Raw genomic sequence first — 26,749 nt, forward strand, 5'->3', positions numbered from 1 at the left:
CAGTGAACAACAGAGAAGAAAGTCAGAATTTAAAGTATTTTATGCTGTACAGTCCCTGTTTTAAATGATTCACATTTACTTATCCTGAAGTAAAACTATTTATAATGAGGATAATGTTGAAGACAAAATACTGGAGAAGAAAACTGGAACAGCTTTTAGTATACGTCTTTATCCATTTAGCTGCTAAGCTCTACTTACACATAGTGCAAGACACTTCTGTTGGCATTAAATTCAGTGAATCCAAATGCATCACCCTTCTGTTGGATCATACAGCCGAGCTAATACAGATTCACATTCAGCTGGTTGTCCACCGTGCATCACAAAAACAGCTTAATGGTATTTTGGAGACTCTTCAGATGAAAGAAAAATGGCACACAAATAGACTCCTTCAAGGCTCAAGATTGTCTTTATTTTCCCATGCAGAGTAAAATACACACATGCAGCCCGCAATCAACACACAACATAAAATGGACAGTGAATAAAAACAATAAATAAGAAACAGATGAAAACAGAAGCAACACAGTTAGTTATTTATAAAGGTGATGGCAGCAGGGACTCATTCAGAGGATTCACAAACTTAAAAAGTCAACCAAGAAAAAATAAGAGGAATTATCTGTCTATAGGAGAGAAAACAAAGAAAAGGAGAGGAGTTGGGACAATAGTGGACATTATGTTGAAAATGTTTGCAGGGTCCTCACTTATTTTGCCACAACATACTTTAAATTCACCATTGAATTCACCATTTGCAGTTGGGTGGTTTCTTCTCCCTGTAGATTATGTTCACACATCTGCTGAAGTGTCTGGCACAAGTGGGACATGTCCCCCCCCCCCCCCCCCCCCCCCCCCTCTCTCTTCTGTAACCTTCTAGAAACTGCGTCTGATTATTTGAAGATGCATCACTCCCTTGAAATGAATCATTTTTTTATAATAATAATTCTCGATTATTTCAGTTCAATGTGCTTTATTTAATTTTTGAATTGCCCCCTGGGGACAATAAAGTTGTTGTTTTTTTATAATTTGAATTAATTTCTAAGAATCCAGCCAAATATCAGAGGGATGAGTTACTAACTCAAAAGAGCCATTAAGGAATCACTTTTAGAATAAGCAAGTTTCTGTAGGACCTATCTTTTTGTACTTTAACAGATTTATGAGCTGCTCAGGCGGTTCTTCAGACTTAAACAGGTGTTGATGTGCATTTTACAACTCGGAGAGTCTTTTTTCCCGACGTGTCCGATAGCTCCTTGAATGCACCATCATTCACAATACCGGTGAACGTCAGAGTAAAAGCTCAGCCGTTTATAACATGTTGTATCTAATAGAAAATGCTGTCACAGCTATGTGAATATTAGTCTACTTGAAATGTAGTCACGATAATATACAGATACATTTAGCTTAAATTGGGGAAAATAAGACACTCGGCAGTAAGCACTCTTATTCTGAAGGGTATCACCCGGAAGTGCCATTTTGTCGGAACTGTCCGAACGTTATATGCTCCGTGCTTGTTGCTCTTATGTTTAAAAAATCCCTCTTTTAAAGGGCTCATTTGTTTTAAATTGCGGTTTCTATAGTATACGTAAGGAATACGTAAGGAATACGTAACCCGCCCTTTGATTGTGAAATAAAGCTACCAGCTCAGATTGAGCTAGCAGGGGTTAACTGACTGCGCGTTGTTGTAGTCTGACAGTGTGCAGCAGGTGAACCACGTTCAGCAGAGTTCAGCAGGTTTCGTGTTCATGGCATCTCGACAGCCCTTCACTGACACGGACACTGCAGACGAGGCGGTCAGGTCGACCTGTGACGATGCAACGACGTGCAAAAGGTGACGTGAACCAGATGCATCATGCCTGACGTGTTATTGCTCACCGAGGCTTATAAAACCAATGTTGTTTCAAATGATTAATCATCTGCCTTTCTTTTGCATTATAGTCCAAAGAAAACAAGCCAAGTTAACACTAATGTAGTTTACCAATATGCTGAATACAGCGGTGCAGAGCAGGGTGGACGCAGGTAGTGACCCACTTATTCTGCAGTCTCCATTGGGTATACCCACCTTTAAATCCCCTCTGATCAACACCATTGATTGACAATATTCAGTAGTATGCAGCCAGGGACGACCCTCTCTGCTCTATAATCATTAGTCAGTATGCACTGACTTAATGTGAGTCTGTTTACCACCTAAAATAGAGAATTGGGGCTACACATAAAGGCTGAACCTACAGACATCCTAATGCAATCAGAAGTCCAAGAAACCCATTTCTGATTTTAGGGTGACGTCTGATATTACCAATGAAACTTTAAGTATGTGCATCACTTCTTATATAATATGTCAGTTGTTTACTGGCTTTGCAAAATTGCCTGGCTGAAGAAGAGCGTCTGCACGAAGCGTTCTTGAGGCGATGAAAATAACATTTCAGAGTGCTGCCTTCATTGTTTTTCTTGTTTTTACGTAGAAACTGTGTTGAGTGTGTGTTCTCTATCAATATTATTTCTAGGTTTGCTACCAGTAAAAGTTACTGGAAGGACCCATATATCCAGTATTTTGCACGATCTGTAGGGGAACGGAAGGCGCCTGAAATCAACAGAGGTAAGAAATCCTCTGTAACACACAACTTTTTATTATTCTAAGTCAGTTTTTTTTAACCTTGTATAATAGGCGGTGTGAGGAACATGATGTCCATTGTTGTGTTTGTATAGGTCATTCCAGATGTGTTTGTTCACCACCTTATTTGCCTCTATGAAGGTTTATTCTCTGATGGGCCCACTGCCCAACAGAAATGTAATTTTGCTTATGTAAATTATGTAATCTGAATTTACATGAGCATGGTCGAAGCTGCAGCATCAACTACAGACAATGAGCGTTTCTTTCCATTCAGCAGCAGTCTGTAGGGTGTTAGTTATTCACCGAGGGATTTTACTGTGCGTTCACACCTCATTACAGCGTGCTGAGGGATGTGTCAGCCCTGCTCTCATTGTCATGATATTTACAAAACAATAGTCGTCAAGTTCCATATTTGCGAGTTTGCACCCACATTTCAAAAGTGTTCAGAGGAGTTTGCGTCGACATCTGGCGTATCCCTTTTGTGTTTGTTCTCAGATGATTTTACAGTCTGTTTATTTCCTCTGACAGGTTACTACGCACGTGTTCAAGGAGTGAACCGCCTGCTTGATGCCTTTATAAGGAAAACAGAGCGTGATTGTCAAGTCATCAACCTCGGTGCTGGACTGGACACCACGTTTTGGAGACTAAAGGTTAGCAACATCACACAAGTGTCTTTTAGTCCTGTGATTTTTTTTTAAATTTAATATTTATTTTTTACAAAGCTGTTTACGAGACTCAAGAACAAGCTTCATGCAAATCTGTTTAATTCAATGGACGGTTCTTAACTCCATTTGTGTGTCTTTGTTTTTCACAGGATGAAAACCTCATGCCAAGGAAGTTCTTTGAAGTTGACTTTCCAACAGTTGTGTCCAGAAAAATACACAATATTAAGTAAGACGCTCTTATTATGCACAATAAGTCATTGTGTTTTATAACAGACATTCTGCTGATATTTAAAGATCACATGTTGCTGCAGGAAGAATCAATTACTCGTCTAACTTTTAAAATACGTGCCGTAAAAAAGTAAGTTAAACTGTTTAAAAAGTGAAGCAGCATAAGTCTGTGAGGTTTTGTTTTTTTTCTTCTTTGGTGAGTTATTGCAGTGTGAGGTCGTGACCTGCAGAGGGCGACAGAGGGTCTGTTTTACAAACCTCTCTAATTTAAGAGCTGATGACTCGAAGTGTTCAGGGATAAATAGTCAATACACATACTTATACATGTAGTAAGATAATAAGAGCAACAGTATTAGTATTCATAACGATAACAGGAAAAATAAAGAAGTGTAAGAAAAAATAAGACTGAAAACACAATTTACTCCAATAGTGTTTTTTTATATTTAAGGGTTGGTCATTTTCTCCAGGTGCACTTTTTTTGTTTGAAATTCACTTCAGGTTCTGACAGAAATGAATAATTCTGCTCTGAAAAAGGAAAAAAGAAAACCCTTATCTGTAGCAGTTTGTAATCCTGTAAAAACTTCGACCAATGTCGACCAACCTGATGAACCAATCACACGCCTCCCTGTCTCCCTGCTCGTTCTCTACCTCTTGCGTGCTCTCGCCCACACTCAAGTGAGTTTATACTGAGAGTTTACTTACTGCTGAATGAAGCGTGAGACCACAACGTTTCTACACAGTGAAGAGATGAGCCGAGGTCCACTTCTGGACCAATGGCGCTCATGTATGTAAGTGAGGGGGCGTGGCTTTAGAGGGATCATGTTAACGGTTTAACTGCATTTAATCAAATCAAATGAGGTTTCCCTCATTTCCGAAGGCGTCGAGATTTCAAGCGCAGTGAAACAAACAAAAACAACAAACACTTTGAATAAATTACAAAAACCACTATGATCCACTTCCAAACAAAGTGGCTAGAAATGCAATTCCTAAACTCTGCAAGAGAGCGAAGTACTGCAATCTTAAGAGTAATTAAATATTTTCCAGATGAGTTGTGCATGCTATGAAAATACTGAAAAATGGATGCAAAGTTTTTTTTCTCTTTCCCCAGGACAAAACCGCCGCTCTCCAAACCCCTCATTGAAACCCACTCCACAGACGCCCTGCTGCTAGGTAGAGCCTAGAAAACCAGTGCATGCTTAATATACCAGAATAAGATCTAAAATGCCTCTTTTTGATATAAATCTCACGTTGAGCTTCCCGCTAGCTGACCATGGATGTCTTGTTTCGCACAGACGCTCACAGCCTCGATTCAGACCGTTACTGTATCATCGGAGCGGACCTCAGAGACATCTCCAGTTTGGATGAAAAACTGAAAAAGTTCCAGCTCAACCCAGAGTATGTAAACGCATCACATTTCCATCCTCGACATTTTTATGTCACACGTAGTTACGTATCAAAGGAACTGAAATCAAAGGAACTGAACGTCAGCCTGATGTTGAGATGAGATTCAACTTTATTGTCATTACACATATACAAGTATAGGGTAACGAAATGAGGTTTGGCATCTCACCAGAAGTGCAAATAAGCAGAAAGTGCAAGAGTTCGTTCTATGTACAGTGATTACAAAATTTACAGATGTGGTTAAAGAAAAAGTGAATTATTAGGTATATAGCTGGATGGATTATTGGGATGCTACAAACAAAAATAAATGCTATAAATATAAGTGTATTCAAAGGATTAAATATACAGATTAAGGTGCAGAGAAAATGCTTATACTAGTGTACAGATAATATACAGAATATGTACATATATTATATATGTTAATGGTGTTTTTGGTGGAACGAGCCCGGCGTGCTCGCTCACTGTTATCGATCGTTTCTCAGACTTTCTTCAGACATCTGAGAACTGCAGCATGTGAGTCACGTAAGATAAGAGATCCAGTGGAGACTGTAAGAGAGAGCATGTTCTGCTGTAATGTAGATATAAACACTGACGTCTGGAGTCTTATTTGAAAGGCTACCCTACATTAAAAACTACGGCAGCCTGCTCATCCAAATACACTACTTCTATAAGGGTGCTAACAGGAAACGTAATAAAGGATAACAACAAGTTCCAAGAGCTTTTCTGAAAGTGTAGATTTTTTTTATTTTTTTTATTTCACTGTTGAAAATACTGTAAAAAATAAATGATCCCATGATGTTGAGAAACGGCTCTTTTTTGTTTTGTTTTGGGCAACGATTCATTCCCATACGAGGAAGTTGGAAGGCACAGACATCCTTTTTATTGTGAGATAAGGAAGCAGAGCTCGAGTCCATCACGTCAGCCTGGAACTCGCACATTTCATGACCTGCGTTTGTCCTGGCAAGTTTGACAAAGAGTGAGGCCGGCGCGCTGGATGTGATCATGTTCTTTGATTAGTCTGAATTGTTAGAGAGCCAGGGGTCGTGACCCCTTTGAGTTAAGCCTGCTCACACGACAGGCTGGAGTATCTCTATGTGAATTTATCTATCAGACAGTTTGAAACAAATGTCTAGAGACGCGTAAATCCCAACTGTAGAGGTTTTAAATCTTTGTCTTTGCTTCCTAGAGTTAAAGTAAATCTGTGCGCCCCGCTCGCTGTGAAGCAAACAGAACTTCTGCCTCCATGATTGGACGATTGTTGGATTTTGTTCGTCTTGGTTTCTCCCGGTGCTCTCTACCTCTTTGTTGTCGTCGTTAACTGTGCTGTTTTCCCTCTCCCAGATTACCCACGTTGCTCCTCTCAGAGTGTGTGCTGGTCTACATGACGCCCTCCCAGTCCTCCAATATAGTTCACTGGGCAGCAGAAACCTTCCACACCGCCATGTTCATCAACTACGAGCAGGTGAACAAAAAAACTCAAGAAAATCAGACGGCGAGCACAGGAGTCGTTTAAGTTCTCAGTAACACGCTTTAAAGGGATACTTCACTCATTTACATGAAGCTGTGTATCATTAGAAACATGGTAGTAGTGTTGAATGGTCGTGAATCCAGCCCTCATTTTGCCCTGAGACGAGAAAAATGTGTTTTTCTTTGCCTGGAAGTTTTCTTCATGTGATGCAAAAATCGTCATATTGCATCACGTAAAGAATTTCAGGCTGTATGTTGTATGTTTATAAAATTGGTAAGAAATGAATGTTTTTTTTCTGAAATATTAGTGAGGACTAATTTGAGTTTCAGTTATTGCTCGTCTTAAAGGACGAATGTGCAACTTTTTGATCCAGTAGATGTCCCCCTTGAGCCCCCCCCCCCCCCCCAATGAAGCAGCATTAAGTGCAGGACGAGCTCACCTGTCTTTGTTCATCACGTTGTGTGCATCCAGGTAAACATGAGCGATCGGTTTGGTCAAGTGATGATTGAAAACCTGCTGCGTCGCCAGTGCACCCTGTCAGGAGTGGAGGCCTGCCGCTCTCTGGACTCTCAGGTAAACATCTGTTTGTTGTTGTTTACTCTTTTAAGTGTCCACCTGATGTTTCTTTATCCGCTCGGGGGGAGAAAAGCGCTGCACGTCTGTCCTGTCTCTATGGCAACGGCCGCTGTATGACCGACACTGCGCCGTTACTTTTCTCACGTTTGTCTTATTTTTGAGATCGTTAATTTCCTGATCAGACACAGAGCGAGGGAATATTGTAGGCCTACATTTAAGATTTTTAACTTGAGCACTTCGTGCAGCCGCACGTAAGAAAAGACGCCGTCTCTGCGCCTTTCTGCTGTAAACTCTCCTCATTGAAAACAACAATAACAATTCTTCTTCTTTTTTCCCCTGTAGGAACCAGAAGTGCATTATTTGACTTGTTGATGTGTTTAATCTGTTCGGTTGTTTTTCTTTCGTTGCAGAAGGAGCGCTTTCTGAAGACGGGCTGGGAGCACGCAGATGCTCTGGACATGATGACCGTCTACAGCATGCTGCCTCAGGATGATGTGACTCGGTATGGCAAAGACATTCTTCTTCTTCTCCTGACAGGACAGCTGTATCATTCATTAGAGGCGTTAAAGCTGCCGTCTGAAGAAAGGGGCTGCTGGTAGTCTCGTGGTTTGTTTGCTCCCTGTGTACAGAGGGGTTTGAATCCGATCCCCCATGTCATTCTCCTCTTGCTCTAACTCTATCCACTGTTCTATCTCTATAACAACGGGAGGAAATGACCAAAATTAAATCCTAAAAAAAACAAGGAGATTAATTGGATTAATCAGATACCTGCAGCTTTAGAATAGTTTTTTGTCCGTCTGTCTCTCGTCCGCCAAAAAATAGGTGAATGATAAATTGCCAATTTATATTCATGTACTTCTTTTCCTTTTTTTTTATCAGAATCGAGAGTCTTGAGTTCCTGGATGAGCGAGAGCTTCTACAGCAGCTTCTTCAACACTACAGCATCTGCTGGGCCATCAAGGACAAGCTCAATCTGGGTAATGATGCGTCGCTGTTCATTCAAATGAAGGCATTTGTTGGCTGTGTTATAAATGGTAAAGTTTCAAATGTCCAGTATGGCGCCAGTTTGTCCTGTTAGTTTATTTACTTAGTGTTACTCATATGTGTTAAGCCTTTTATATTCCCACCCATCCGTCCAGTTTGAAGGTCTGCTGATGTGCTTTACAGCAACAGGTCATGTTCTGTTTCCTCAGGTCTGTCACAGTTGGGATTTTGAGCGTGGAACCGCTCCTCTGTTGGATTTGCTTCACGCGTGCGTACGCCAAAATCAACAACTGGAGAAGATGTGTAAAAGGGGAGTCATTGAGAAAGAGGAAACTCCCATTCTCCATCAAGCCCTCGAGCGGGAGCTGTTCCGGTGTGAAAACTTCCCGCGTCAGCAGAATGTGCCATTTAATGGCCGTCCTTTAGTGACCCAGAGCATGCCGGAGAGAAGAAATGACCACGGTGACAGCTGTGATGACGTCTGAGGCTACACTGGTACGAAAAATCCAAATAAACATTTTGCTTTATTCATTAAAGAATGTAAGTTTGAAGAATTCAAATGTTCAATCTTTCTTGTTTTATTTCATTTTGATGCTTGTTTTTGTAAATTAATTGTACTTTCCAGACTCTTTTTTTTTTTTTTTTTTTTTAAATGCACACGCACGTCGTAGAGTTAGTGTCAAATGGAAAGAAATGCATAACGTGCAAACTGCTGGTTATTTAACATTTGCCTGTAAAGTGTTTTCCAAGGCGACATCCCGGGGTAGTTTGTGAATACTGTGAGGAATGTGGACGTTGAATAAATCTGTCCTTGTCAACCAGACAGTCTGATCATGTCTGTGTCTCTGTTATTATGAACTCATCACATTATCACTTTGTTGTAATCGGCAGCTTGATCATGATGAACATCGACAAGTTCACAAATAGATTTTGTGCTAAGCTAATTTGGCTCAATCTTATATTAGCCATGCAAAATAGCTGTAATTAGCATTTAGCCGCTAAAAAGGCCAGAGGTCGAGAAGAAGAGCGAACAGATGAAGGACTTCCACTGATCAGGAGGAAAGAATCTTTTGAGTACACGTGTTGCTTCAGACTTTGTGGACAGGTATTTATGCTATAAAAACAGAACTGGAATGCTTCACATTGACCTTCTGACGTCCATCTGACACCTGCTGATAATAAACGCATACGGTGGGGAAGGCTGTCAGGGTCCCAGGATCACTTACATCATTAGAGGTCATCTCGAAAGTTCTGATTGCACAAGACGTACTGTAAGAGGGACGTTGTAAAAGATGCTTGTTCAGCTCCTTCCCGTCACAGAATATAACATCAGTGGGTTAAAGTGTGGATTTGGCGAATTCAGGAGAAAATAAAAAGGGTAACGATGGAGGTCGTTTGTTCCTCTCGGCTTGTGGCTGTTTTTATCAAAAGAAGAGTTTGAGAGAAGGAAAGCAAGCTTGAAATGACTCTTTAAAAATCCATTCGATGTCTAAACATGGTGCACTTGGTTTGTCCTTTTTTACCTCTGTCGCACGGGACGAGACAACTCTTTTGATCGATCGATCAACAGACTGCCGATCCTTTAGGGGTGGATCAGCCCAACAGAAGGGTGGCAAAAAAGTAATAATCTACTGTTGAATTCGATCCATTCCCAACTTTTGACAGTGAAAACTCCAATATTTTGGTACCGTACACCGAACCAACTGAACCGGACCGCTCGGTGGAAACGACACTTAAGACTGGCAGATACATACTGAATGTGTCTGTGCGGGTAGAACATCATATACTGATTTGAACAACAAAAAAAACACCACCTCAGACATGACCAATATATAATTTAAAAACAGCTACTTCTGCTGAGCATAAAAATCTGTCTCAGGGTGCCAAGACGAAGCTTTTAAATGTGTAAACCAATGGCAGAGCGTGTAGTCATAGAACGGGAGTTACATACAGTTACTATCATTTCTAAGCGACATCAGTAATATGACTTATTGCTGTGCTGGTGGCTGTTTTACAAAGAAGTCACAAATCAGCTTGTTGAGGGTGCATTGACTTGTTTTAGGCTATTTTTGGCGTGAGGCTCGATCCAGGATGTCAGGCTGCATCAGGCACTTCTCACACTGATTTTAGTGTCGGCCCACTCGGACTTTAAATGCAAGATTTTATATCAGGAAAGTATTTTCACATGTGAGCTGTTCTACTTTCACTCCAGCAAAGATTGTTCCACAACTGCGAAAATGTTGTTAAAAATAATATTTTGTACATTTTGTGGTATCAAGAAATCCTTGATCATGTTAAACTTCTATCAACATAGCAAACTCTTCAGGTGTATCAAACAATTCTACTGATGGAAAACTAACAGATGTATTATCAGGTAAACATGGTATGCTGACGAGTGATGACATCCCTCATCCTTATCTGTGTGCTCTCTGTCACTGGATAACAGTACGCATAATTTTATGAGCCTTACATGATGGGGTGTCTTGGGAGTAGGAACAATAGCAGGAAGGTGGGGCATTATTTGCAAAAGAAAAAAAAAATGGGGATGTGCGTATGTCCTTCATGCATCATCACTAGAATGGTTTATATACCGAACTGTACGATCCTCACAGCAGCTCGAGACAGGACCAGCACCAGAGGAACAGCAGAACCTGCAGGGTAGAAAGTTTTGATTCACAATGTCAGGGGAGGAAACCAAGCACGAGGTCTTCACAATAACCGAGGCCACAGAGGGGAGAATCCCAATCAAGAAGCGGTGCATCTTTGAGAAGTACGTCCAGCCCTGCCTGGCCGAGCTGTTCGGAACCGGCCTGTTTGTGTTTGTCGGGTGTGCTTCTGTTATTGGAAATGTGGGGACAGTGGGCGTCATCCAGCCCGCTGTGGCACACGGACTGGCTCTGGGGGTGCTCATCATGGTGTTCGGCCAAATAAGGTAAAGATCCAGCACTTTATGTTGAGTGTTGTCAAACTGTCGTGTGTGTTTTTCAGCTCTGTTTGTGTATAATATTTTAAAAGTCTAAGACCTTGATTTTCCCTCTTAATTCTCTCATATTTTATCTATTGTGTGCATCATTGATTAAATCGACAGAGGCTACTTAAAAACAATTTACAAAGGTTTTTTGTTAATCATTGACGTGTCTACTTGACAAAGTGAGTACAAATGCTAAGAATTCTGTTAATCACACAGCAGATAGGCGTTATCATTATCAGTCAAAAAACACCTCAGAGAGATAAAGAGTAAAGTTCATTTGCTTTATTGCAGTGGGGGGCACTTTAACCCCGCCGTGTCTCTGATGGCGTTCCTGTGTGGCGGGATGGAGCTTCCTCTGCTGGTGCCTTACATCGTGGCTCAGATGGTTGGAGGAATGGCTGGTGCTGGGTTGACCAAGGTGAGAGGAAAATTAAAAAAAATAAAAAATAAAAAATCTTAATCCTACAAAGAAAAACTCCACATTCAAAGAAAAGTCCCACAAAGCGTTCAAATGATAAATCAAAAGGTTTACGTATTGAAGCTGTCCCATAATTTTCCAAATGAGTCACATCGTGGATAACAATTTCAAATCTTGTCTTCAATTATTCAAATTATTGACCTGACTGTGACCTCTTAATTCACTACTTTGTCAGAGTGAGTTATAATTTTGCTCTTTTTTTATATTTCATTTATTCAGCAAAATAACCAAGATAGTGAACAAATGTTTGCTTAGTTGCATTTAATCTACAGACTGTACAAAGAGAAGGTTGAGCATTGCTCATCAATGTGTTGGAAATGCCGCCTCTAAGTTTAGGTAAATTTAAAACAAACAAACAAAAAAAAAAACAGGAGGAGCCGAGGAGGGCAGAAGGATTCATGGTTCCTGGCCGTAACGCCACCTGTCAATCATGTGGGAAACGCCCCTTATTTTGAGTAACAACTATTAGCCTATAATAATAATTAAAAAAAAAAGATGTGTGGTAAAAAATGTTTTAACAGTGTACAAATAAAGGAATCAAATAGAGAAAAATAATGTTTATGCACGCTTCATTGTTTTACAAAATTACTTTCTCTCCATTTGATCCAACTATTTACAGAAAGCTCAACTTGTTCTTTTTTTTTTTTTAGGCGATTTACCCCACTGACATGTATGCTGCTTCCTTTGGAGGGGCCTTTGGCGCAGCCCCAAACGCTCTGGCTGAAACCACCCTTGCAGAGGTCATCATGACCACATTTCTCACCACTGTTGTGTGCATGGGCGCCATCAACGCAAGAACTCGCTCACCGTGGGCCGCCTTCTGCATCGGCCTCACCGTGACAGCCAACATATTTGCTGGGTAGGAGCCTCAGTAGGGGATCAGTTATCAAAGGCTTATTATAAGTTTTGATTGTTGAAGATTTTTGGCTGGCTGAAGAGTTCAAGAGTTTGTTCTGCATTCGTTATACACCCAGGAGCAGCGTACCTTGTTATCAGACTAACCTGCCTCTGTTAGGTACATCTGTTGCTGCATTAGATATATTAGAAGCATGGCAGTTGTGTTGTTGATGCCGTATGTGCTGCCTGTTATTTCAGAGCTAAGATATCTGGAGGATGTATGAACCCTGCCCGAGCCTTTGGGCCTGCAGTGGCTGCCAACTACTGGAGCCATCACTGGATCTACTGGGTTGGACCCATTTGTGGTTCACTGGTCACTGTCAGCTTTATCAGGTTTGTTTATGTGCAACACAACCATTGTTTAAGTTTAGTTACATCTTTTTTAAAGTATACACAATGACTTAAAAGGCTTAAAATCTAGATTATTATCTTGATAACAGGCAAGAAAAGAACTGTTTTAAAATTTAAAGGAATGATGTGGAGTTTTTGACCACTAGGGGCACTGTGGGGCACAGTTGTTACAAGTGGGCCCTTTTTCGACATTTTAATTTCTGCATGAATTTTTCACAAAATATATGAAAGAAAAAGAAGACTGATAGGGTTGGTCCCCCCCCCCCCCCCCCCCCCCGTGCTCCCTCAAAAGCCACGCCCCTCGTCTACATGCACGAGCGCCATTGGTCCAGAAGCAAATTTCAGCTCGTGCTTTGAGTGTGGACTTGTGCATGCATGAGGGTAGAGAACGAGCAGGGAGACAGGGAGGCGTGTGATTGGTTCATCAGATTGGTACCTCGTGGCAGACATTGGTCGAAGTTTTTACAGACTTACAAACTGTTACAGATGACAACTAAAATCTTAAATCTTAAATAGTGTATCTGGAGAAAATCACCAACCATGCCTATAAGTATAGATTTAAAAAAAGTCTCCCTTAGTGAGAAGATAAGAGGAAAGGCAATCAAGTTGTTTGTGACTCCTTTCAGGTCAGAACTCTCCAGGTGATTATCTGGTAGATACAGAGGTGTAGATAATGGGCTGCTTAAAACCTGAACGTTGCTTAAACCAAAGCCCTTGTCCGTCATGCACACACACAGTTGTATTCCTTGTGTGTGTTGCAGTGGATGATCAGTGTCTTAGTTTGTGTCTTATTAAAGCTTTTAATGTCTCTTTGTAATTTGGAGTATTTGTTTCTATTTAATACCTGTGTGGTTGTTTTTATGCCTTTTTGGTTGTTGTTTTTTTACGTTTCTTTGTTGGTATTTTACCTCGATCTGAAGTAATTGAAACCTTTTTTTTTGCAGATTGATTTTCGGGGACCAGAAGACTCGACTTTTATTAAAGTAAATATCTTATTTATTCAGGAAGAAAAGAAAGACGACCTCTCAGTGTTTATTTTGATAACAATTACATTTTTTTTGTTCATACTTTTATAAATCTTTAGACTGTACAATTTTAATTACCAGAAAAAAAGTACAAATATATTTTTCCATGAAATCAGTTAGATCTGATAAGCTACATTTTTCCGTTTTGTTTGTTGTTGTTTAAAGATTCTTGCTCGTCTGTTGATGTGTTGAAGCATTGTGAGCTACTCCTAACTAGGAATTACTCTTGGAAAGTGTAAAGTGGAAAGATTTGTTAATAAATTCCATTCACAAAATGTCATGGAAATGATGACACACTGTTATCTATTCACCATTGTTTTCTATGCACTGTTTGGGTCAAAGTCTTAAAAGGGAAAATATGCTTTAATAGCTTTATTACTTGAAGTGATGGGTCAGGACAGAACACTGCAGCAGCATAAAATATAGATTGGAGAGAAGCAACGTTGCCTTCAATGACCTGAAACATTGAAAGGCATTCTCCTTTAAAAAAAGGAGAATGAAAAACTAGCATGATTTTAAAAGTAGCATTCCCTCTGTGCTCCATCTGTAACCACCCCCTCCCCTCTGTGCTCCCTGAAAAGCCACGCCCCTCATTAACATGCACGAGCTCCATTGGTCCAGACGCAAATTTCAGCTCATGCTTGGAGTGCGGGCTCGTGCATGCATGAGGGTAGAGAACGAGCAGGGAGACAGGGAGGCGTGTGATTGGTTCATCAGATTGGTACCTCGTGGCAGACATTGGTCAAAGTTTTCACAGACTTACAAACTGATACAGATGACAGATTTTCTTTGTTCCTTTTTCTAGTTATTAATTGCTGTCAGGACTTAAAGACGATTTCAACTAAAATCTTTAATAGTGTATCTGGAGAAAATCACCAACCCTCTCTTTAATGTGCAGTTTAAAGACTGGAACAGCACACAAAAACTGTTACCCCTAACCAGTAAAAGACAAAAGCCGATTATATCTTCAAACACTAGAAGCTGCACACTGCTATAAGGACCCCAGTGGCGAGTCTGTTTGGTGGCCATAGGCAAAAGTAGTTTTGTTAGTTTTGTTTTCTACTGTCATTGCAAAATTTGCATGTTTTGGGTTGCTGCTTTGGTCCAAAGTTTGTCAGCACTCTAGGGTCCCCCTACTGATCTTTGGCCCCAAGCATTTTTGCCTTGCCTTGCCTGTTGACATGCAGTGCCTCTGACCGACCCAAAACATGGGAGAACACTCGATCCGCAGAACAAAACAAGCGTTCCTGTTATAACGTTTTCATTTTCTTATTCAGCATGTTTAATATGTTATTCATGACTAAAGTCTTAATGAATCGAAAAGGCACACACACGTCACCAGATAAGTGCTGAGGTAAAAAAAAAAAAAGTATTTAGATGCAGATAAAGACTTGCACGCTTTGCTATGTGCAATGAACACAATAATAATGAACACTTAATGAGTGTCTGCGTGTAGCCATCACGATAGAGCCTGAGTCTTATCTTCTTGTTTGTAGGCTAATGGTGCTTTCTTTGGGAATGCTGTGAACCCCAGTGAATAAAGGGGATGATAATAAGGACTTCTTAAGCCCTCAAACTCACCTGACCTCACTGACTCAGGATAACAGCATTTTATCAGATACATTTCACAGGGTGTCTCCTTGGAGATCTGGATTACCTGGCTTTATTGTTTTACAGGGGGACTGCAGGTGTCACAGAACTTGTTTGTGCAGGGATTGTTTTGCTAAAAGGAATCATAGAAAATCCTTCACCTTTTATGTTTTTATGACACTATGAAGCAATTTCAGTTCAGTGTCACAAGTGCTGGCGATAATTATAAATGAACACAACATCTTCCGAGGGATTTGACTTCGTCTGCAGACTGGGTTCAGTGGAGTCCCTGGAGGTGCAGCGAGATAATCCTAGAACAGAACTCACTCTCGTAGGCAGATTGTCAAACGGAGAGCAATGGGGATTGAGAAAATGGAAATGGAGCACATAGACTCTACACTAATGGAGAAGGGAAGGAAACCACCCGCTTCTAAACCTCCAAACAAATATGAGAAACTGTTTCAGCCCTGCCTGGCTGAGATAGTGGGGACCATGTTCTTTGTTTTCATCGGCTGCGTGTCAGTCATCGAGAATGTGCCTTCAGCTGGACGGCTGCAGCCAGCGCTGGTACATGGACTGGCTGTAGCAGTGATGGTAGCTGTCATGGATAAGATAAGGTAATTTAATGAAGAGTGTAATAGAGTTAGATGTTCAGTAAATTCATATTTCTTCATGCTTGATTTTTACTTTTGTTCAGAATATCTCTGATATGTGATATATTTGATGTGCTATTGGCAATCAATTACCTTTAAGTTTTGCAATTCCGCATTTGATCATAAATTTTCTCTACTGCTTCCTCTAGTGGCTCCCATTTCAATCCTCCCTTTACGATTGCCATTTACCTGTGTGGCGGCATGAAGTCGATGTTGGTGTTACCTTACTTAGCAAGTCAACTCATAGGAGGAGTGCTGGGAGCTGGAATGGCCAAGGTCAGTCTGAAGTCAACTGTGTAATATTCTGCAAATACCCATGTATGTTAGTTATATAAGGTTGGGATACATTACCTATAGGTCTGTGCAGTTTCTTGTTTTATCCACTCCAATCCTGTATTCATAAACCCCTCTATTTCAGCCCTGCTCAGAACAGGCTGTTTCTGTGTCTGTAGCTTTAAATATGTAAATGAGCTGTGTCTGACCACGCCCCCTCTCTGGAAGGGCTCGGGTGTCTCAGGCTTTCTCGCTCCATGACCAATTGTTTATGATGTTTACGGTGAGAAGGCAGACTCAGAGGGCAGAACAAACACCTAGCTGTGGGAGTGTCACCCACCTGGGGGAGGGGCCACTGCCCTTTGTGATGTCATGAAGGGAAAACTCCAAACAGTCTGTTTGAGCACACATTTTCTGAAAAGTGGAGCAGGCAGAAGACAGAGAGGATGGACTTTTCTTATAACTGGGGGTTTGGAGAACTAAAGGGACACATATTAGAGTTAAAGGAACATGTTGAAGAGGGATGTGACCTTTAAATCAAGTCAAGTTACGTTTAGATAGTTTAGTTAAGTTCAAATAAACCATGCTCAATTAATCCAGGTTAATTGAGCTCAAGTTCAGTTAAGTCAAGACCAGTCAGTTGAAGTCAAGACGAGTTAAATTAGACTAAATTTATGAAGCGAGATTTTCATCTTTATTTAACCTCTCTCACATTTTAGGAGCCACATTGTAACAACACAAACATTGAGATGTACACGTTCTGTAGATACACAGAATGTATAAAATATCTCCATTCAATCCTTGATAGTAACAACGGCTCACCCCACCTGCCTTTTGACAGATGATGACCCCTGCCGAGCGCTACAGGAACTCAACAGGAGCAGCATTTGATATCCTAAAGTCAGATAGTCAGCTGTCAGGGGCCATCTTCGGGGAGGTCGTCATGACCTGCTTGGTCACCATGGTGGTGCTGCTGGTGGCGGTCAACAGCAAGACCAAAACCCCGCTGGCTCCTTTCCTTGTGGGCTGCACCGTCATCATTAACATACTGGCAGGGTGAGATAAAGGAGAGATCGCCTTAATGTGTCAGTAATGTCTTACTTTCACTTTGATCCAGTCCACAGTGAACAACCAAGCAAGTAAAAAGTAAATATTTAAGTCAGTAAAGCCATCAATGTTTATCTTACATGGCACAACATTTAAAGATATAACTGTCGTACATTTTAGGTGTCTTGGGCTTAAAATGTAAGTTAGAGATGTGGTGTTTTTTTTTTTTTTTTTACCAAGGAATAAGTTGTGTTTACAAGACTGCACTTACCTCAAAGCATTTGATTCAACCTTAATTTATTTATGAACATACAATTGAGTGATTTCTCAATGAAGATCTCACTCTTAATTTGGACATCCTTGTTTTTGCTGACTCTTCTAAAATTCAATTTATTAATCTTTCCCCCTTTTCGAATGTTGTGATATGAACATGAACTTCATTTGAAAGGACAAATTTCATATGCAAAATCATGGTCGTCGTGGACAACAACAAAGAGGAGGGAAAAACCTGCAGAAACCTAAAATATAATTTAATTTACAAAAAAGGCAAACAAAGGCAAACAAAGGCTTACATCTCAGATCCAAACAGAGTCCAAATAAAACATTAAAAGTTAAAAATAAAAAGGAAACACGAAACAAGGGACTGAGAGGAAGAAAAACACTGGAGACCAAAACTCACTTCATAGTGAGTTTTATGCAGTGGTGCAGTGCAGGGTACACACAGGTATACAGACTATACCCAGTTATTGTTCAGTCTGCATACACTGTACACACTTCTAAATCTCCTCTGATTAACATTATTGATCGATTGAGAATATATAGTTGGACACTGCAATTCCTAGGATGGTGAAAGGATGACCCCCCCTACTCTGTCTCTAATAGTAGCCACTGACTTAATATGCAAGAGGACAGAGGCTGTTTATCCTCTGCTGGACGGGACAAATGAAGAGTTTGCCAACTACACCGCTGGTTATATAGCGGACTATAAAGCAGCCACTCAGCAAACACAGGGTTAAAAGAAAAACAAGGGACACTGAAATGTACTCAATATTAAAGTGAACAGACATCATGACACATGGGCCTTCAACAGATCATACTATCACAACCTGTGCTTTGGTTTTCAAAGTTTTCTTATTGAAGATCATTTTCATATTATTGGCCTATTAGCCCATTTATATATTGATTGCTTGATTAACGGGTTGATCGATTGGCTGTTCTTTTTGCAGCGGTGACGTTTCAGGGACGTGTCTGAACCCTGCGCGAGCTTTCGGTCCGGCTGTCATGACTAACTATTGGACCTACCACTGGGTCTACTGGGTGGGACCTTTAGGTGGGGGTCTGTTGGCCGCGGCTTTGCTCAGGTAGGCTTGTAAGAGAATCTGTGTCTGATTGGACATATGAATAATAAATAGTTTCAAGAATTATTCATGACCAACAGTGTCTCTCTCTCTCTTCTGTTTCAGGCTCGTTCTCGGCGATGAAGAGCTCCGAGTCGTGATGAAGACATAACAGCGTCTGTATTGAGATGTTTTACCCTGGAGACGTCAATTACAACGTAAAACGATCTATGTTACAAAAGTGAATGCAGTTGATGTGCGTAATGGCCTTGTGACGTCATCACTTGGATAAGTTTTTTAAACATTGCCTTGCTTCGTTATAAAATAAAGATGTTTACATATCAAAGGTTGCTTTATGTTTGTGGCTGTGGATGTGTCCTCGGGTAAGACACTTGACCCTGCTTAGTGGGCTTCTGATGGTCTCATAGCAACCTCTGCCATCAGTGTGTGAAGGTGTAGGAGTAAGAGTGAAAATGCATATAGACTTTATATTGCTCTTGTCTTACATGATGAGACACAAAGACAGCAGACACAATTGTGTGTTTTTGGTGGCATGCAGTTGATTATTTTTTTATTTCATTTTCATTTTCATACAACAAAAGTGAAATAAAAACTTGTGGCATTCCATCCTGCTGGTGGCTTAGCGGTATCTCTCGGAGAGAGCCAGAGCCACGTTGGTCAGGAATTTATCCACGGAACAGTGGACCTCGGGAGGAATGTCCTGGGGGAACTGCGAGGCGATCACCACGAGAATGCAGTGGGACAGGAGCTGCAAATAAATGAGGAAAAGCCTTGAGCAAACATGTCTTACTCCTGTCTCAAGTCTTTAAAAGAACAGAAGGTAATTTAGCCTGCGCGTGAGGCTAAATGTGTGTGCGTAAAATCAGCTCCTCTCGTGAATATAGTAAATGCCGTTTTTGCAATTGTTTGAATGTAACCAATAGACCAGAATCTTAGCCAGCGCATTATACCAAGATGTCAGTGAGAAGACAATGAGATGCCATGTGTCTCACCTTGAAGTTGGTCGGGTCCACTCTCAGCTTGAAGGCGTGCTGCTCGCTCAGATCCAGGAGACCTTTGGTCATGTCGTCGATCTTGGACACTGCCAGAGCGATTCCACCCATCACCTTCTTTCCGTGGGCCTTCAGGTTGGGAGAGTTGGGACCCAAGTCTGCCCAGTGGGAGAAGTAGGTCTTGGTCTGGGGATACACGGTGAGCATCCTGAAGGGGTAGAAGATATAAAATACATGATAATCACCCAAGAGATGATTTGAAGCACTAGTCATCCTTTGTTTGATGAGAGAGATATTAATCCTGTAAAGAACTGAAAGTGTTACTGGTGAGCAAATTCACAGTAAGAGTAATTTCTTCCTTGCGTTTCGGGATTTTAATTATTATAATTTTAAAATGTTGTATTTGGGATAATTTCCCACTTTCCCCCCAATAAATAAACAATAAAGAACATATTACTAAAACAAATAGACTCAGTCCACTTGGGTGAGATTTGCTATCTCGGTTCGAACTGAGATTTTGCTGCGCAACAAAACAATAAATAAAAAAAACCTCTATTAACAGTTGAATACCTGTATAAACGTGACACTTACCTGAATAGAGCGTCCGCACCGATGGTATCTGCGGACTTGGAGATTTTGGCCCACAGTGCCTTGACTGCGGCCTTGTCTTTGTCGGTCAAACTCATTTCGGCTCAGTTGTGAATCGGATGGTGATGTTTGGTCAGTCCGGACTTCAACTTAAATCCAGTTGGTTTGGGAGTCACACCCACAAGAAAGGATGCCAAGCCGCGTCCACTGACGCAGATGTGCGCCATCCTGCCAGCCTGATAGAAACTATCAGCTGCCCACATCGTGGGAGGCAAATTGGCAGAAATATTAAGTTGTGACTGGCCAAATATTGCTGTTTGTCAGGTGTCACAGACATGACATACAGCTTTTCCCTGAGGTGCAGGGGGGCATCTCAGGTCACATAAGAAAGGAGCCAGAACTGAGTCGTTGACCCTGTAGTCCATTTACACCACACGGATGACTTGAAGTTAATATCCATGAACCAGCTCTAAGAATGTGCAATTATTATTCAAAATACACCCAATTATTCATGCCATTTATATGAAACATGCATCGATAGTGAACATGCAACATTTGCAGAATTATTAGTTTTTGAAGAAATAACTTCTTCGATTTGAAAACACTTTTTTTTATTACAATTTAGACTGATTTCTTTTCAAGTCACGTGACTGCCAAGAAGCTGATTGTAACGTTGAATGACTTGTTTATATTGCACTTTAAAAAACAACAACAACAACAACAACAACAGACGTTTACAAAGCAAAGGCATGCACTCAGGACAATAACACATTAAACATCATCAGGGAGGCCAAAACAGAGGAAGATACAGAAAGAGCATCAATGCAAATACAATATATAATAAGACAAGATACAACAGACAGCATTCAAGACGACATCACACGTCAGCTCGTGAAAACAGAATCAAAGATGATTAAGGACGCAATTAAAGAAAGCTGGTGAATATCAGTGAACAAAAGAGTCAAACATTCAAATTGAAAAAGGAAAGGATCAAGTGAAAGATTAAAACATTTAAATGTAAGTGTGTATGAGAGAGAGAGAGAGAGAGTGTGTGTGTGTGTGGGGGTGTGTGTGTGTGTGTGTGTTTGTGTGTGTGTGTGTGTGTGTGTGCGCGCGCGCGTGTGTGTGTTCAATACTGTGTTTTTTTCCAATGTCCAACATGTTGTTATCAAAGGGGGGATTTTACGCACAACCTTTATCACCGTCCTTGAACATGCTCTTGATCAAAAACATACACAGGTTTTGGCAGCGCGTGCCTGGGTGGAGGGGGCGCTGCTGGGAGATAACGCCGGTGTGTTTCATGAGATAACACTTTGGCATGAAACCTTCTGCGGCTGCTGGTTGGCATTTAGTCAATGACACCAAGTAAAATTTAAAAAATGCATCCGTATTAATGGATTAGAAAAAGGCCCAAACATTGTTGAGGCTGCTTTCCTATATCAACACATATGCATATTATAATAACTAGAATAAGGGGACCCTTCAAACATTGCTGAAAACATTCCTCATCATATTCAATTAATAACATCTACAGTAAAATAAAAGAAAGTCAAAACTCCCAGTTAATAACTTTCAGCTTCAGTTGGTACCCTGAGTGCTGGAAACTCAGCAGGTCAAAACAGAAGAATGATCAGCTCTACAAAGATTTTAACAATACGACATCTTTAAATCTACTAAACTCTTTTTTTTTTTTTTTGACAACAACAGTAATAAAGAATCAATGTGCAACTCCTGAGCACGTCACATGACTCATTTGACGTGGATTTAAAAAGTTGTCAACAGTCTTTGTCGTCTTTTCAAACAAACCAATAACAGAACTTTCCAGAAATTTCTGAAAGGTTCTTTATCTGAGGTTTATCTGAGACCCTCGGCTGTGGGTGGGGGTCTCCTAGAAACATTTAAATAGAGCGGGTTCAAGCTGTACATACATTCAGCCTTTTCTCTTAAGCCTGAACCTATAGTACACAGGAGTCACCATGGTTGCGTGGAGTGATCAGGAGCGCAGCATCATCAGCGGCATCTTTGCCAACCTGGATTATGATGACGTCGGCCCCAAGGCTCTGTGCAGGTGCGGAACACTTCTCCACCAAAGTGTTACGAGTTAAACATTTGATTTATTTAATTAAATGTGACCGTGTTTGTTTTCTTCCATGCAGGTGTCTGATTGTTTACCCCTGGACTCAGAGGTATTTCGGCTCCTTCGGCAACCTCTACAACGCAGAGGCCATCAAGAGCAACCCAAAGATCGCAGCCCACGGCACCACCGTGCTGCACGGTCTGGACCGGGCTCTGAAGAACATGGACAACATTAAAGCCACCTACGCCGAGCTGAGCGTGCTGCACTCCGAGAAGCTGCACGTGGACCCCGACAACTTCAAAGTACATTGAAATGCTCTTCTCACGTTTCTCTTCATCATAAACTCACTCACACAGAAACAAGACACTCAACGTGTCGTTTTAAACACGTCACAGAAAAATCAGTAAACATAAAATTAGATGAAAACATAAAAACAGACATACATTAATGTTTTTCTTTCTTTTTTTATAGCTGCTGGGTGACTGCCTGTCCATCGTCGTTGCTGCCAAAATGGGCAGCGCCTTCACACCAGAGACCCAAGCAGCCTTCCAGAAGTTCCTGGCTGTTGTTGTGTCCGCTCTGGGAAGGCAGTACCACTAAACCGTCCACAACAGGACACCCAGAGGAGGCCTGTTTTTATTTCTGTGTCTCCCCAACAAAGAAATAAAGACACACTGAAGCAACATGTTGTTATTGGCCCTTTTTTCTACGTGCGTAATTACGCATGGCACTTTATATACAAACGCTTGTTATCAAGGAAGTTTTAAAAGTATTCACTCTGAAAATAAAGAATCACAATAAAAAGAGATAAGAACTTTCATCGAAAGGTTACAGTGAGCTAAACATTTATCTTAATATATTATAATGAGTTATAGTGAGCTTTATATTTGTTTCAGGTAGCTTCTGTGATACAGATGATTTATTTTACACAAGAAAACCAAATGTTCTTCAGTTGTTTGCTCTTCATTATGCCAATTTACATGGTTATTAACTTAGAGTGTGTCATTTGAGCAGATGACCAACTGATTATTCTTCAGGTTTAACTTGAAAACACATTACCCACTTTGCCACCCATTAACTGGACCTGAACCAATACTTGGCATCTTTGTACATCTGTAATAAACCGATAAAAAGAATGTGGGCAAGTTGCCGGTTAATCTGAGACTCTTCATCTCCAGCCTATCACAGGCCCATACTCCCTCAGAACTAGGTGCGTTGGAAACATTTAAAAACACGCTGGTCAGGCTGTAAAGTTATTCAGCCTTTCTGTTTTTTTTTTCAAGCCTGAACTCGAAATAACCAAAAGTCACCATGGTTGAGTGGACTGATGTTGAGCGCACCACCATCAACAACATCTTTGGCAACCTGGACTACAAAGACATCGGACCCAGGGCTCTGGTCAGGTGAGAGCAACGTTGCTCAAGAAACTCGAAAAGAAAACAAACCCGTTAAATCGCCGTTTAATTTAACATTCATCAGCCTCAATTATTTGTCTCTCTCCATGCAGGTGTCTGATTGTCTACCCATGGACTCAGAGGTATTTTGGCGCCTTCGGCAACCTCTACAACGCAGAGGCCATCAAGACCAACCAGAAAATCGCAGATCACGGCATCGTGGTGCTGCACGGTCTGGACCGGGCTGTGAAGAACATGGACAACATTAAAGCCACCTACGCCGAGCTGAGCGTGCTGCACTCCGAGACGCTGCACGTGGACCCCGACAACTTCAAGGTAAAGTTTCTGCTTTCGTTTGCAACTGTTGGCATGCACGTTCCCAGTGAGCATCAAGTTACAAAAAAAAGCCTGATTGAAAGAAATAATGCCTTTTTTTGTATAGCTGTTGGCTGACTGTCTGACCATCGTCATCGCCGCCAAATTGGGCAGCAAATTCACAGCAGAGACCCAGGCCGTCTTCCAGAAGTTCCTGGCCGTCGTGGTGTCCGCTCTGGGAAGGCAGTACCACTAAATCAACAGGACACAGAGAGGAGACCTGACATCTGTTATGTGACTCCGAATAAAGAAAAAATAAAGACAAATTGAAGCAAAGTTATTCCTTGAGCTTTTTTATTTTTATTATTATTTTAAATACATTTAACGTGTGCGTAATTACTGACGAGGCTCACCACATCGACTCAAGATGGTTCAAACCGTAAAATGAAAGATTCTTTTAGCAAAATGTTTTACTAGATAACCTACATTATTTAAACTAAGAAAGCTCCCAATCCACCATCCATCCAATCAGAAGTGACTTCTATAAAAGGTAGTTTTTGTGTTGTTGAGGGTTTGTTTCACACATGAAAAAGTTTTAATATAGGGACCATATTTCTCTAACACAACCTATATTTCAGATGGGGAAAAAAAGCTTCTATAATGAACTGAAGCAATATTTAGCATATTGAAGATCTTTAATAAAGTAATAAAAAAAAACTTCTTCAGGGAGTTTCTGGTTCAGATGAGACTCTTCGGGCCTATCACACCCCCCATTCTCTAGGGCGGGGTTCATTAATAAGTTAAATAGACTGAGTTGGAGCTCTACGTGCATTGAGTCTTTTCTCTCGAGCTTTAACTCAAGCACCAAGAAAAGTCACCATGGTTGAGTGGACTGATCAGGAGCGCGTCGTCATCACCAGCATCTTTGCCGACCTGGATTATGAGGACATCGGCCCAAAAGCGCTGAGCAGGTACGAAACAGATCGCCAATAAAATCCATCTGAGGCGGGTTTAAAAATTAAATCAATAACAGAAGGTAAAATGTTTATTTTTTTTCCGACCGCTGCAGGTGTCTGATTGTTTACCCCTGGACTCAGAGGTATTTCGGCTCCTTCGGCAACCTCTACAACGCCGAGGCCATCAAGAGCAACCCGAACATCGCAGCCCACGGCATCGTGGTGCTGCACGGTCTGGACCGGGCTGTGAAGAACATGGACGACATTAAAGCCACCTACTCCGAGCTGAGCGTGCTACACTCCGAGACGCTGCACGTGGACCCCGACAACTTCAAGGTAAACACTTTCAGAGTATTTCCTTTTCATTATTATACACTCAAAAAGAGAGAAAGAAAAATAATATAAATCAAAAGGCACGTGTTGTAACTTATACGTGTTGACGTCTGTCTTTCTTTGTTCTTTTTATTTGATCGTAGCTGCTGAGCGACTGTCTGTCCATCGTCATCGCCGCCAAAATGGGCAGCGCCTTCACAGCAGAGACCCAGGCCATCTTCCAGAAGTTCCTGGCCGTTGTGGTGTCCGCTTTGGGAAGACAGTACCATTAAATCACCCGCAACAGGAGGAGTTTTCTGTTTTCCCTAAACAAAGAAATAAAGACACAGAGAAGCACCTTTGTTCTGAAGCGTCCTGATTGTGTTGTCAGGGGTGCGTGCGTAATTACGCACACAGCTCTGTTACACCGTGGTTGGGTTTTGATTTAGAAAGGAAAAGACACATTTCTGACCGTGTGAAGCTGATTAGTTTTTTCATTTTTGGTGAGGTAAGATGAGTGATAGAACAGTACGGTTAGACTTTTGTAAACATCTGAACATGTTATACTGTTAACAACAAGGATGATCAAGAATATCCTAACATTACATTCGTGGTGTTTTGGTTCAGTCATCTGAGGACAAACTTGTTATCATGGGCTTGTCGTCTCGTTTTCTACGTGATGCGCATGCGCACTGTTACTCTCTCTGACAGCAGGTCTGTAAAGATAAGCACCCCAGCCCTAAAAAAGCTTCAGTTTGAAACTTAAACTACACTGGAGAGTTACAAATATAAATCAAGTGACCTGTTTCCAAACCGCAAGAACACAAAGTCGACATCACGTCCAAAAACAAGAAGCTTTCTTCAGGAATAATAACTAATTAAAAAAATCCCTCAGAACAAACAGTAAACTTGTTTTTTAGGTTTTAAAGTAGCACTTTGTTTTGCGATGTAAAAAAACAAAATCCACCCAAGTCAAAGACCTTCAGACAAGGAACATGACAAACATTTATGTCAGTTATGTCAATATGTCATGTTTTTTTGTTGTTGCACAAAATCAGCGCCGTGTTCCTTGTTAAATCCAGCAGGGAGCACTAGTCGATTGTGTCGTGAAAGTTTCAGCTCAAGTTACATTTTTAAATCAACATAAACATGTAGTGATATGAGTAATTACTGTGCTAAGCCACTAGGTGGTGTCAGGATTATGTTTGGACCTGCTGTACGTGTTGTCTACCTGTTTCACAGACACTTTAAAAGTTGGTGTTCAACATACCCAAGTATTTTTTTTATGTTTGAAACAAAACATAACATGGCACCAGGAGTGGGGTAGTCATGGAAAGTGTGAAACCGCCTGACGCTGTGAACTGGACGGGAAATGTGGACTGTGAATGGAGGACGTTTAAGCACCTGCAGGCTCGACGGTAAGACTGATGCACAGAAGCATTGCTTCTTAACATCGCGGGACCTCAGGCAGTGTGTCCAACACCAAGAAAAGTTCGACACCGGTATCAAATATCAAAAATAGAAAATTATTATAAATATGACTCCAATCCA

At 41.1% G+C, this 26,749-nt stretch overlaps 8 protein-coding genes across 8 annotated transcripts in view; 6 read left to right on the top strand and 2 right to left on the bottom strand.

Annotated features, from left to right (window-relative positions):
- arhgap17a (Rho GTPase activating protein 17a) overlaps positions 1-26,749 on the bottom strand; it is a 101,328-nt gene that overhangs the window by 30,420 nt on the left and 44,159 nt on the right. The gene's annotated exons all lie outside the window — the stretch shown is intronic.
- lcmt1 (leucine carboxyl methyltransferase 1) lies at positions 1,440-8,744 on the top strand. The gene is made up of 11 exons (XM_079372163.1): positions 1,440-1,819; positions 2,493-2,584; positions 3,128-3,249; positions 3,414-3,490; positions 4,601-4,662; positions 4,785-4,887; positions 6,235-6,355; positions 6,833-6,934; positions 7,348-7,439; positions 7,817-7,914; positions 8,131-8,744. The coding sequence occupies exons 1-11, from the start codon at positions 1,734-1,736 to the stop codon at positions 8,151-8,153; spliced, it is 978 nt and encodes a 325-aa protein (XP_079228289.1). The 5' UTR covers positions 1,440-1,733; the 3' UTR covers positions 8,154-8,744.
- On the top strand, positions 10,542-13,910 carry aqp8a.1 (aquaporin 8a, tandem duplicate 1). Its single transcript, XM_079334152.1, has 5 exons — positions 10,542-10,853; positions 11,184-11,310; positions 12,021-12,229; positions 12,466-12,600; positions 13,563-13,910. Exons 1-5 carry the CDS (start codon positions 10,600-10,602, stop codon positions 13,603-13,605), a joined length of 768 nt encoding a protein of 255 aa, XP_079190278.1. The 5' UTR covers positions 10,542-10,599; the 3' UTR covers positions 13,606-13,910.
- aqp8a.2 (aquaporin 8a, tandem duplicate 2) lies at positions 15,591-18,983 on the top strand (the record flags this gene model as incomplete). The annotated part of the gene is made up of 5 exons (XM_079334224.1): positions 15,591-15,850; positions 16,036-16,162; positions 17,001-17,215; positions 18,433-18,567; positions 18,670-18,983. The coding sequence occupies 5 exons, from the start codon at positions 15,591-15,593 to the stop codon at positions 18,713-18,715; spliced, it is 783 nt and encodes a 260-aa protein (XP_079190350.1). The 3' UTR covers positions 18,716-18,983.
- Positions 19,079-20,307, bottom strand: hbae5 (hemoglobin, alpha embryonic 5). The gene is made up of 3 exons (XM_079334236.1): positions 20,148-20,307; positions 19,557-19,764; positions 19,079-19,312 (listed from the first exon to the last, which is right to left on the bottom strand). The coding sequence occupies exons 1-3, from the start codon at positions 20,240-20,242 to the stop codon at positions 19,184-19,186; spliced, it is 432 nt and encodes a 143-aa protein (XP_079190362.1). The 5' UTR covers positions 20,243-20,307; the 3' UTR covers positions 19,079-19,183.
- Positions 22,064-22,904, top strand: LOC306842469 (hemoglobin subunit beta-1-like). Its single transcript, XM_079372752.1, has 3 exons — positions 22,064-22,212; positions 22,301-22,523; positions 22,693-22,904. Exons 1-3 carry the CDS (start codon positions 22,121-22,123, stop codon positions 22,819-22,821), a joined length of 444 nt encoding a protein of 147 aa, XP_079228878.1. The 5' UTR covers positions 22,064-22,120; the 3' UTR covers positions 22,822-22,904.
- On the top strand, positions 23,467-24,270 carry LOC306842467 (hemoglobin subunit beta-1-like). Its single transcript, XM_079372750.1, has 3 exons — positions 23,467-23,624; positions 23,729-23,951; positions 24,058-24,270. The coding sequence occupies exons 1-3, from the start codon at positions 23,533-23,535 to the stop codon at positions 24,184-24,186; spliced, it is 444 nt and encodes a 147-aa protein (XP_079228876.1). The 5' UTR covers positions 23,467-23,532; the 3' UTR covers positions 24,187-24,270.
- LOC306842468 (hemoglobin subunit beta-like) lies at positions 24,745-25,555 on the top strand. Its single transcript, XM_079372751.1, has 3 exons — positions 24,745-24,901; positions 25,000-25,222; positions 25,363-25,555. The coding sequence occupies exons 1-3, from the start codon at positions 24,810-24,812 to the stop codon at positions 25,489-25,491; spliced, it is 444 nt and encodes a 147-aa protein (XP_079228877.1). The 5' UTR covers positions 24,745-24,809; the 3' UTR covers positions 25,492-25,555.

Source organism: Symphodus melops (genome assembly GCF_947650265.1).
Source record: "Symphodus melops genome assembly, chromosome: 21".
Classification (NCBI taxonomy): Eukaryota; Metazoa; Chordata; class Actinopteri; order Labriformes; family Labridae; genus Symphodus; species Symphodus melops.

Coding starts and splice junctions, on each gene's coding strand:
- LOC306842469 (XM_079372752.1), top strand. CDS start 22,121: ATGGTTGCGTGGAGTGATCAGGAGCGCAGCATCATCAGCGGCATCTTT. Junction 22,213..22,300: donor GGCCCCAAGGCTCTGTGCAG/GTGCGGAACACT, acceptor TCTTCCATGCAG/GTGTCTGATTGTTTACCCCT. Junction 22,524..22,692: donor TGGACCCCGACAACTTCAAA/GTACATTGAAAT, acceptor CTTTTTTTATAG/CTGCTGGGTGACTGCCTGTC.
- hbae5 (XM_079334236.1), bottom strand. CDS start 20,242: ATGAGTTTGACCGACAAAGACAAGGCCGCAGTCAAGGCACTGTGGGCC. Junction 19,765..20,147: donor GGTGCGGACGCTCTATTCAG/GTAAGTGTCACG, acceptor CTACCCCTTCAG/GATGCTCACCGTGTATCCCC. Junction 19,313..19,556: donor TGGACCCGACCAACTTCAAG/GTGAGACACATG, acceptor ATTTATTTGCAG/CTCCTGTCCCACTGCATTCT.
- LOC306842467 (XM_079372750.1), top strand. CDS start 23,533: ATGGTTGAGTGGACTGATGTTGAGCGCACCACCATCAACAACATCTTT. Junction 23,625..23,728: donor GGACCCAGGGCTCTGGTCAG/GTGAGAGCAACG, acceptor CTCTCCATGCAG/GTGTCTGATTGTCTACCCAT. Junction 23,952..24,057: donor TGGACCCCGACAACTTCAAG/GTAAAGTTTCTG, acceptor TTTTTTGTATAG/CTGTTGGCTGACTGTCTGAC.
- aqp8a.1 (XM_079334152.1), top strand. CDS start 10,600: ATGTCAGGGGAGGAAACCAAGCACGAGGTCTTCACAATAACCGAGGCC. Junction 10,854..11,183: donor ATGGTGTTCGGCCAAATAAG/GTAAAGATCCAG, acceptor GCTTTATTGCAG/TGGGGGGCACTTTAACCCCG. Junction 12,230..12,465: donor ACAGCCAACATATTTGCTGG/GTAGGAGCCTCA, acceptor CTGTTATTTCAG/AGCTAAGATATCTGGAGGAT.
- LOC306842468 (XM_079372751.1), top strand. CDS start 24,810: ATGGTTGAGTGGACTGATCAGGAGCGCGTCGTCATCACCAGCATCTTT. Junction 24,902..24,999: donor GGCCCAAAAGCGCTGAGCAG/GTACGAAACAGA, acceptor CGACCGCTGCAG/GTGTCTGATTGTTTACCCCT. Junction 25,223..25,362: donor TGGACCCCGACAACTTCAAG/GTAAACACTTTC, acceptor ATTTGATCGTAG/CTGCTGAGCGACTGTCTGTC.
- lcmt1 (XM_079372163.1), top strand. CDS start 1,734: ATGGCATCTCGACAGCCCTTCACTGACACGGACACTGCAGACGAGGCG. Junction 6,356..6,832: donor TGTTCATCAACTACGAGCAG/GTGAACAAAAAA, acceptor GTGTGCATCCAG/GTAAACATGAGCGATCGGTT. Junction 7,915..8,130: donor CAAGGACAAGCTCAATCTGG/GTAATGATGCGT, acceptor CTGTTTCCTCAG/GTCTGTCACAGTTGGGATTT.